Source organism: Agelaius tricolor, unplaced genomic scaffold (genome assembly GCF_023055355.1).
Source record: "Agelaius tricolor isolate 1412-34295 unplaced genomic scaffold, bAgeTri1.0.p SCAF_19, whole genome shotgun sequence".
NCBI lineage: Eukaryota > Metazoa > Chordata > Aves > Passeriformes > Icteridae > Agelaius > Agelaius tricolor.
In genome coordinates this window covers 15,065,716-15,075,317 of record NW_027269279.1, presented here as the reverse complement: position 1 = coordinate 15,075,317, position 9,602 = coordinate 15,065,716, and the positions used below count along the sequence as shown (strand labels likewise).

The window sequence follows — 9,602 nt, the reverse complement described above, 5'->3', positions numbered from 1 at the left end:
GACAGCTTCTACATTTATTAGTACAGTTTAACACAGTCTTGGACAGAGGAGAAGCAGCAGAAACCAACATGCAAAGCAATTAAAAGTCCCCAGGGGCTCAAGGAACAGCAGCCACAGCTCAGCTCCTGTACCTGCTCCCAGCAGGGACTCTGGGGGCCCTTTCCCTGCAGCTGCTGCTCCATCGTGCCCCAGAGCAGGACGAGGGCATGGCAGACACCAAACCTACACACACAGAGAGGAGAGGACGGGCTGGGATTGTGTCTCAGTGAGTCAGGTCTGTATCTGACTGGAGTTCAGTGCACTTTGAACCAGGAGGCATCTTCCATCTTGTCTGTGCAGACAGGGAGAAGAGGGATCCTCCAGGAGGAGGCAATGGCAGGAGATGAAGCTCAGCTATTTGGGCAGAGTTTTCCTGTGTCAGAGCTGGCAGCTCCTGGAGCCAGCAGCTGTTCTCAACGCATCTGTTAAACAACCAACGTGGCCTTCCTCCCACTGGCTTCACACCTCAGTCTTCACCAGTGCCTTCTCCTGCAGCCCTGCTGCAGCCAGACTCCAAGTTCAGCCAAGTGAACAAATTCCAGGAACAAATGGGATCTGTCAGGTGTTACAGTTGGGCACAGGTGTTTGGAGAAGGCCCCAAGGCCCCTTGGCTGAGGCAGCTGGACAGCCCCACTCATTGGGGGAGACCTCCCAGCCCTGCCTGCTCAGCCCCACACCCTGGGGCCAGCAGGAGTGGGGGTGACTTCACTCTGCTCCCCCAGAGCTGCCCTCATTCCCCAGCACCTACAAAGCTGAGCACCCAGAGGGACAGGCTTTCAGGGCACAGGTCAAACTCATCCTGCACACAGCAAAGCCCTGGGGATCTTGTTCCCTCAGTTTAACTGTGTCCCTGTTCCATGGCAGGGCTCAATGTCACTGTCCCTGTCCTTTAGCTCTGGTGAGGCTGCACAGGGAGCTCAGACACAGCACAGCTCTGAGGAGCTGGGTGACCCAGGGACAGCTCATAGGTGGTGTCCAGCCCGTTACAAACTGGTTTCCAGGAACCCTCCCAGCAGGAAAGCTCCACTGCAAGCTCTCAGGGGGTACAAGGAAGATCTTGGCACTTGCCAGAGCTCAGTGCCAGGACTCCACAGCCTCTACTGTGCACAAGAGAGAGTTAAATACTCCCCTAAATCTGAGCCCCAGATCCACAAATCCTTCCCTGCCTCCCTCTCCCCTTCTATTCCTGTGGCTGGCCCAGTGCTGCTGCCTCACATCAGTGACCACGGAGGGACAGTCTGGTGTCAGCCTGGGTCTGGCTGTCTCTGGGTCTCTCAGCCCCAGAGAACCAGAGCAGACCTGAAGGAGCTGCTTCCCACTCCACAGCCACAGCCCAGGAAGCAGAGCCTGAGGAATTGTGTGTTTAGCAGCATTTGGAGAATCTTCCTTCCATGGACTCGCTCATCTTGGGTGAGCTTTTGCCAGCCCAGCACCCAGGGCTCCCACCAAGGGAGGGAGAATTGTCCCATCCTCCATTCCTTGTCTTGGAATGAACTCCAAAATGAGAATTTACTCCCTTATCCTACAGCAGCCCGATTTTTTAAGAGCCTTTGGTGAAAAGCCTTCTAGAAATGCAGGTCTAGAAATGTCAAGCCCATCACCTTGTGACCAGCACCTCTCCTAGCAGCAAGGAAAACGCATTCTCCTGCTCCAGGCAGGGATGAGAACACCCAGGAATGGGCCAAGAGCCCAAGTTTTGCTACAATTAATCAGCTTGAGCTACTTGGGATTTAAGATGCTGCAGCAAACAGAGCAACAATACCAACTACTTACTAGAGCAGAGAGAGAAAAAAAGAAAGAGCTGCCCTTGGCAGGAGCTGAACCAGAGCTCCACACACAGCCCAGCTCCCAGCATCCACAGGCAGAAGAGGAATCTCACAGAGGACCTGCAGCCAGCCCAGCAGCTGCCAGGAGATGGATGGAAATGTGCTGTGTCCCAGCAGGAGGATGAAGTCCCCTGGGACTGCTGCTCACTCGTAGATCCAGCGTGCAGCCGTGTCCTCCCAGCACGGCAGCTCCTCGGGGCGGAACCACAGCGAGATCTCCTGCTGGGCACTCTCCACTGAGTCACTGCCATGGATCACGTTCCTGTGGGCGAGGAGAAGGCTCTCACCAAGCTGGGAAAGGTGGGAGAGGGATGCTGCAGCCTGCAAAATTCCCCCTGGACCAATTTAACTAAACCAATGGAGCCAGTCCTGTCCCACACCACTCATCCTTCCAGCAGTGCCAGTTCCCAGCACTCCCCCCTCCTATGCTGAGGAGCCTTTTGTTTACTACAGGAGGAGCTGCAAGTGGCTCTGAGATGTGCATTTTTTATGTCAGGGATTCCACATTTTCCCCCTTCCATCAAAGCAGGTTTGGTGTCAGACACCAAGAAAGAGATCTAAGGGAGGATGGCTCAGTAAGAACTGTGTGTACCATGAGCCAGGCTGGGGCCACCCAAGGTCACCACCCATGGACATTCACCTGCTCCCATGAAAGGACTGAGTGGGAGCCTCCCTTCCTCTTCACAGCCTAACAGTCCTGATTAGCAGAGGAAAACAGGCAAAGCCCACCTGCTTTCAACAGAGAACTCAGGAGGAAGGAAAGACACAACCCAGGCTCTTCCTCCTATTAAAGCCAGCCCTGGGAAGCAGAGCTCAGCTCTAGTCTGAGCATAAAAGGGAGAACTTCTGCACTGGGAATGCACACTCATTCCTGGCAGGCTTAGCACAGGAATGCCTGGACAGGATGCCCTGAAACACTGAGGGAAGAAAAAGTCACAGCTCTCACTTGCCAACTTCAACACAGAAGTCTCCTCGGATGGTGCCAGGCCTGGATTCAGCGGGGTTGGTCTCCCCAATCATGGTGCGAACGGTTTTCACTACATCCAGGCCCTGCCAGACCTACAGGAGAGTAAAACCAGGATCAGCTTCCACAGCAGCCCCAGCAGGTCACAGCTGCCCTCTGAATTCCCCACCGGATCCACTCTGGTGACAGACAGCAAAGGGTCTCTCCAAATTATTCTTCCCAAGTTGATTGTGGAAAATAATCCAAATTGTCTGTGGATTTCTCCCCATCCCTGGAAGTGCTCAATGCCAGGCTGGATGGGGCTTGGAGCAACCTTGGTCTAGTGGAAGATGCTGCCCCTGCCATGGCAGGGGGTGGAACTTTTAAGATCCCTTCCAACCCAAATCATTCTATGATTTAATTTACAACAGAAAACATCCCTGCAGTTCAGTACAGCTTCAAGAGACCTCTGAGGGAGGATATCACCTTACTTCCACTGTGCCAGCAGCCACACACCTGGCACTCTGTCCCTGTTCCTTGGCCAGCACTCACCATGGCCACGATGGGCCCGGAGCTCATGTACTTCACCAGGCGGCCGTAGAAGGGCCGGTCCCGCAGGGCGATGTAGTGTTCCTTCAGCAGCTCCTCCGAGGCCTGCACAGAGCACACTGCTCAGTCTGCTCCCACAGGGGCATCTGGGCAAGGGCTGCGCCTCAGGGACGCAGGGAATTAACAGAATGAAGCTCTTGCACAGATGCCCAATTCCAGGAGTGAAACAGCAAGAGCCTGACACACACAGGAGTTTCTAGCTGCCAGATTACAGTGCCAGCCCTGGAGTATGGGCACAGCCAAGGGCAGACACGCTCCCCACAGCTGGAATCACCCTCCCAGTGCCAGCTCTCCTCTGAGCTGCGAGGATTTGGTGCTGGAGTGACACCAGCAGGCTCTACAGGCAGAACCCCCAGCAGTCACCAGCACAGCCGAGGCTTGGGGGGCCGAGGGGCTCCTCCACTCCAGGGACCCCCAGGCTGGCTGGGCCCGGCCCTCACCTGCAGCAGCTTCATCCCCACCAGCTGCAGCCCCTTCCTCTCGAAGCGCCGGATGATCTCCCCGACCAGGCGCCGCTGCACCCCGTCCGGCTTGATGGCCACGAAGGTTCGTTCATGGATCCCGCCCAAGGCTGCAGCGACAGGGCAGAGCTTTGAGGGGGGAAGGGGACGCCTGCGGGCCCTCAGCCAAGTGGGCACAGGGGGGTGGCAGGCCCTCAGCTGAGGGGACACAGGGCGTTCCCGGGGGGTACAGGGGGTTCCCAGGGGGTACAGGACACAGGGGGTCCCCGGGGGGGGTACAGGACACAGGGGGGTCCCGGGGGTTCTCAGGGGGTACAGGACACAGGGGGATTGCAGGGGGGTACGAGACACAGGGGGTTCCCAGGGGGCACAGGACACAGGGGAGGGCAGGGCGGTGCTGGCCGCAGAGGGCACAGGGACAGGGACACCTGGCCTGGGCCTTCAGCCGCGGGGTCTCTCCCTGGAAGGGAGGTCCCTGGCCCTCAGGCACAAGGGGAATGGGGGTCCCCGCTCCTCAGACCCCGGCCGGGGGTCCCATTCCGTTCCGTACCATTGTGGAAGAGGCCGGCGAAGAGCCCCAGCACCAGGCAGATCATGGCGGCGCCGCTCTTAAAGGGGCCGTGCTCCCCCCACGCTGTCACCGCCCCCCGCGGAACCATCGTGCCGGGGGCGCGGAGTGGCGGGGCCGAGACACGGGGACACCGGGAACGGCTCGTTCCCATGGCAACGGGCGGGGCCTGGTGCCGCCGGGGCCCGGTGCAGGCCCGGGGGGATACACTGGGCTTCACCGGGGCCAGGTGTCCCGGCTGCGGCCTCCTTGCTGCCCCCTCTGAGCTCCCCTGTGCCGCTGCGACAGCGTCCTGGGTGTTTATGAGACTTTTGCCTCCTCTGTCTCTGTCGTTGCGGTCGTGACTGCACACTAGTCTTGGTTAGACCAGGCCGGTGTGGGGCAGCTGCTGTGGTACTAAGCAGCCCCTCTAGCCCGGGCAGGGAGCTCAGGAAGAGGAGCTCTGAATTCCCCAGGGCCATGCACTGATTCCATTCTGGGGTGTCAGACCCCGGCTGTCAGTGCCCTCTCAGCCTCAGGGCTCGTTAGCACTGCGCTCCAGGGCTCCATTTCCTGCGCTCAGGAACTCCCCTCTTGTTTCAGCTCCCTCCAAAATCAGCCTCTGGAAACACCAGCACATGAAATACCTGCACCAGGTGCCTCATGGAGTGATGGCTCTGCTTCCATCCTGCTTCTCGTGTTCAGAGACAGTATTCTGCTCCCTCTCCTTGTTCAGCTCTTGGCTGGGACAAGCAGGGATCCGTCTCCAAACAGCAGGGATCCAGCTGCTTTATCCAACACAATTTTGAGTAAATTATTCCTGGGTTTGTACCAATCAATAATTAGTGGTTGTATCCTGAAGGTCCAGAGTGTGGCTTTGCCTGAGGAAAGCTGACCCCTTTGCTCCAGCACAGTCGTTATTCTGCCCGTGGAAAAGCCTTTGTAAGATAAACTCTCCCCATTGTAGAGCCACGGGCACTGCTCGGGAGGCAAAGGCGGTGCCAGGGCTGTTCCCAGGGGCTGTTCCCAAAGGCTGTTCCCAGAGGCTGTTCTGTTCCCAGGCTGTTCCCAGGGGCTGTTCCCAGTCCGTTCCCAGGCTGCTCCCAGTCCATTCCCGGGGCTGTTCCCAGGCTGTTCCCAGTCCATTCCCGGGGCTGTTCCCGGGGCTGTTCCCGGGCTGTTCCCAGTCCACTCCCGGGGCTGTTCCCAGGCTGTTCCCAGTCCGTTCCCGGGTCTGTTCCCAGGCTGTTCCCAGGCTGTTCCCAGGCTGTTCCCAGTCCGTTCCCGGGTCTGTTCCCAGGCTGTCCCCAGTCCGTTCCCGGGTCTGTTCCCAGTCCGTTCCCGGGTCTGTTCCCAGGCTGTTCCCGGGCTCTGGTGCCGGCAGAGGGAGCGCGGGCAGCGCGGAGCCGCTCCCGGCTCTCGGCAGCGCAGGGTCCGTCCCGTCCGGGCATCCCAAAAACATCGCTGGGGTTTTCAGGGGCACAGGCAGCGTGGTCAGCCCTCCCCTCGCGTTCTTAGGGACAGCCGGGCTGTTTTGTCGGAACATCTCGAACAAACCCCGTCTGGAGGAGGTGGCTGTTCAGGGAAACAGCCCTCACACGGTTTGGAAAGGTTGCAGAGTGCTCTGAGGACGGTGCATACAATGAGGTGTCAGCTCTCATTTAGTTGCTCACAGAGCCATTAATTAAGAGCACATTGTCCATGTGCTGCCGGTGACATCTGTGTGTGTCCAGCCTGGTGTGCAAGAGTGCAGGAGTTGAGAGAGAGACAATACAAACCACACCCCATTTTCAGAAAGCTTCAAACCTGTTTTTATTCTAGCATGCATGTTTTTTATACATTCTTACAAAACTCCTAAGTTTACACTTTACTCATTGGTCAGGAAGGACAAACAAAGTACTCATTGGAATAGACGGATGCAGGTTTCTCTTATTTTTCCTTCTTTCTTTCTTGGTTTCTATGTCAATGACCTCGGTAGGAAATTCTTCCAGGGGCAAACATGGATCCTCTTATCAAGCTTCTCTCTGGCTCATAGAAGTCACTGTAAAACCTCTTCCACACAGGAGTGGCAGTGGGGCTGAAGGAGTGTGGCAGGTGCTCAAACCCAGCTTCCTAACTCCAGCCTGATAGCTGATCTCAGTCTTCCTTCACAGAAGGCTCGTTCAAAAATAATGATGTTGTTCTGAATTTCATAAGATTTATTCTAGGACACTTTTCAAGGTGCCTGCAGAGGTGTCAGTGATGAAGTCAGCAGCTCAGTCCCCAGCCCAGCCAGCACCCGTGTGTGCTGCAGGCAGCCAGACTAACACAGGCTGCAGCCCTCATTTCACACTCATTTTATTTCTGGGGTTTGTCAATGCTGATGAAACACCTCATTTTCTCATACCAGGGTTGTTCTGTCATTCTCCACAGGTCTCGTCAGAGATCCTGGTGCAGGCACTTCGGGTGCAGGTTTTCATTTCCTTGGACTGTAAATGTTTTTTTGAGCCTCAGGCAGTTCCCTGCAGCAGAACTTGGAGGAGAGACATGTCAAACACTCTCTGCTTGGGTGAGTCCTTCTCATCTTCTCTGGCAGTGCTGTGCTGTGGGGAGAAGGCTTTGCCTTCCCTCTCTAGGAGCCCCAGAAAGGTGAATTACTGGGTTCTAGGTAGCCTGGGAGAAGGAGCTGGGCCTGATTCCCAGGCAGATTCTTCCTGAGCCCTTGTCTTTTAGGCACAGTTTTAGGCAGGTGTGTATCTAGGGTGAGCACAGGAAGCTGCAGTAAGCAAGAATGAGACTACAAATCCTTCCTACAGAGCTCTCACTTGGGTGCTCAGCATTCCCAGCCCAGATGTGTGCATGGAATGGTGCCACAGACAGCAGCTGCACATCTGGAAGGGCTGAACAGGGGGGATTTGGGCAAGGGGGATCTGAACAAATTTGCTGCCTCATTTGGAAAGCCCAGTGATCACTTTTTGAACTCCTGAGTGGGAACCTGAAAGGCCAGGTACCCTGTGGCACCAAACACCTTTGATTTCAGTGGGAAGGCTCAGTGTGGAGGATCCCAGTGTGGCAGGAGCTGGGAGGGGCTGTTCCCCTGCTCGCCCCCACTGCAGCAATGTCAGGCGGAGGCAGAACTCTATTTTTGCTCCTGCTGGATGGAACATTGCAGATCCTGTGCTTATGTAAGAGACTCCAGAGCATGTAGGAGCAGATAAGGTGGCCATCCAACACTGTGCAGTGCAGACAAAGGCTTTTTGTCTCCTTTCATCACACTTAGCAACTCCTGCAGTTGGCACTGCCTCCCTTCTCAGGCTCTTTTTGCACCTTCCAACTTGTTTGGGGAGGATTTTCACCTTTCAGTTCAGCTGTGGGCTTTCACCAGCATAGCACTGGCACAGCCTGGAGTGTTGGTGCCTCTCACAGTGTGGGCTTTGCACAGCTGCAGACCTGTCTGCTTTCATCCTGGACCACTGATCCTGCTGGAAATAATTCACCTTTTGGGATAAAGAGGGGTTGGTAGAGCCAGAAGATTTCCTGAAGCACCTTTTGCTGGACACAGGGGCTACAGATGTCAGAGCCAGAGCTACACAAAGGGCTCCACAGCAAGGGAACATTGAACAGAAAAGAGGATCCATTCTAAAGTGCCATGGCTCCACCCTGGAACAAAGCTCTGATACAGAGGGGGGTGGTCTGAAAACTGGGAGTGGCTGTCTGAGAACAGCAGAAGGTCTCCAGGGACACCTCTAACCCCAGGAGAGGTGCTCCTTCCTCAGAGGAAACAGCTCAAACCTTGCCTTTCCTTGCATTTGGCTTTTCCATTCTCATGGAGTCCATGAAGGATTTCCTGGAAAGAAACACTTGGGGTACACAGCCCAGGGAAACACTTGCACTTTGAAGCAGAGCTTTGTGTTAGTTCTCACTTCTGTGCAGTGCTACAGTGTTTTATTTACACATGTCTGGGCAGCCTGTGCTTCTTCCCTGAGAAATTCCCAGTCCACCCAGTGCCATGCAAGGCCAGAGAAGGACAGGCTGGGACAGGCAGTGCAGTGAGGAGCTGGGTGCTGATGCTCTGGAGGTGAGCAAGGAGGGCAGCAGGACACTGGCTGCTGTTCAGGGCCCTCAGAGATGTCCGTGGCCTGGAGCCCTTGTCCTGTGCTCTGGGTGTGTCACTTGTGTGCTGCTCCCAGGCCTGGCTCCTTCCTGGCCTGTAGGTGCACAGCAGAGGAGTCTCCTCTGTGGGATCACATCCCAACCTCCTGCACAGATGCAGCTGCAGTAGCTTTGTCTGTGGTGTTCTGTGTGGAGTGTTTCACAGAATCCCAGAGAGGTTTGACTTGGAAGAGACCTCAAAGCTCATCTCAATTCCATCCCCTGCCATGGCAGGGACACCTCCCACTGTCCCAGGCTGCTCCAAGCCCTGCCCAGCCTGGCCTTGGGCACTGCCAGGGATCCAGGGGCAGCCCCAGCTGCTCTGGGCACCCTGTGCCAGGGCCTGCCCACCCTCCCAGGGAACAATTCCTAATTCCCAATATCCCATCCAGCCCTGCCCTCTGGCAGTGGGAGCCATTCCCTGTGTCCTGTCCTTCCAGGCCTTGTCCCCAGTCCCTCTCCAGCTCTCCTGGAGCCCCTTTAGGCCCTGCAAGGGGCTCTGAGGTGTCCCTGGAGCCTTCTCCTCTCCAGGTGAGCACCCCCAGCTCTCCCAGCCTGGCTGCAGAGCAGAGGGGCTCCAGCCCTTGGAGCATCAGAGATGATTTCTCAGGGACAGCTCCTGTCTCACTACCTCCTCAGCTCCTCACCTAAGCCTGTGAGGATAAATGCTTTTATATAAAGACCCACTGTGGCCTGTGGAGTTCTGCCAGCAGAGGCAGCCAGTGGGTCTCGCCATGGTTTGGGGTCTCCTCTCACAGGGGAGCTGCTGCCACACCTTGATCTCCAGGTCAGATCTGAGGTGGCAGATGTGGGACTAAGCCTGACCTTTCCCTCTTTACAGACAGCAGCCCTGGGGGTGAGTGTGTGTGGCCCTGCATGAGCCCTGTGCCCAGGGCAGGGCAGGCAGCACCCCCTGAGCCTGGCAGTGCAGAGCCCCAGCTCCCAGGAAACTTCCTTTGCCTCATGAGGAGATACTGGGGGTAAAACCTGGAGTCCTTGAAGCTTCCTGTCACTTGGGTTGAGCTGATGGCCCAGTCCCACTGTGT

General features: G+C 56.5%; 1 protein-coding gene across 2 annotated transcripts; it reads right to left on the bottom strand.

Annotated features, from left to right (window-relative positions):
* Nucleotides 1–4,584, bottom strand: NME3 (NME/NM23 nucleoside diphosphate kinase 3). 2 transcript variants are annotated; one of them, XM_071444524.1, is made up of 5 exons: nucleotides 4,429–4,584; nucleotides 3,858–3,988; nucleotides 3,361–3,462; nucleotides 2,812–2,924; nucleotides 1–2,127 (listed from the first exon to the last, which is right to left on the bottom strand). In XM_071444524.1, the coding sequence occupies exons 1-5, from the start codon at nucleotides 4,535–4,537 to the stop codon at nucleotides 2,010–2,012; spliced, it is 573 nt and encodes a 190-aa protein (XP_071300625.1). In that variant the 5' UTR covers nucleotides 4,538–4,584; the 3' UTR covers nucleotides 1–2,009. The 2 variants fall into 2 exon arrangements, with proteins under 2 accessions (XP_071300625.1, XP_071300626.1); XM_071444525.1 differs by lacking the exon at nucleotides 3,361–3,462.
* Between the last annotated feature and the right edge of the window lie 5,018 nt (nucleotides 4,585–9,602).

Excerpts from the sequence above, each read along its gene's own strand:
- NME3 (XM_071444524.1), bottom strand. The coding sequence starts at position 4,537 with ATGGTTCCGCGGGGGGCGGTGACAGCGTGGGGGGAGCACGGCCCCTTT. Across the intron at positions 3,989-4,428 it reads CGCCGGCCTCTTCCACAATG|CCTTGGGCGGGATCCATGAA; the intron begins GTACGGAACGGA and ends CTGTCGCTGCAG. Across the intron at positions 2,925-3,360 it reads CCGGGCCCATCGTGGCCATG|GTCTGGCAGGGCCTGGATGT; the intron begins GTGAGTGCTGGC and ends ACTCTCCTGTAG.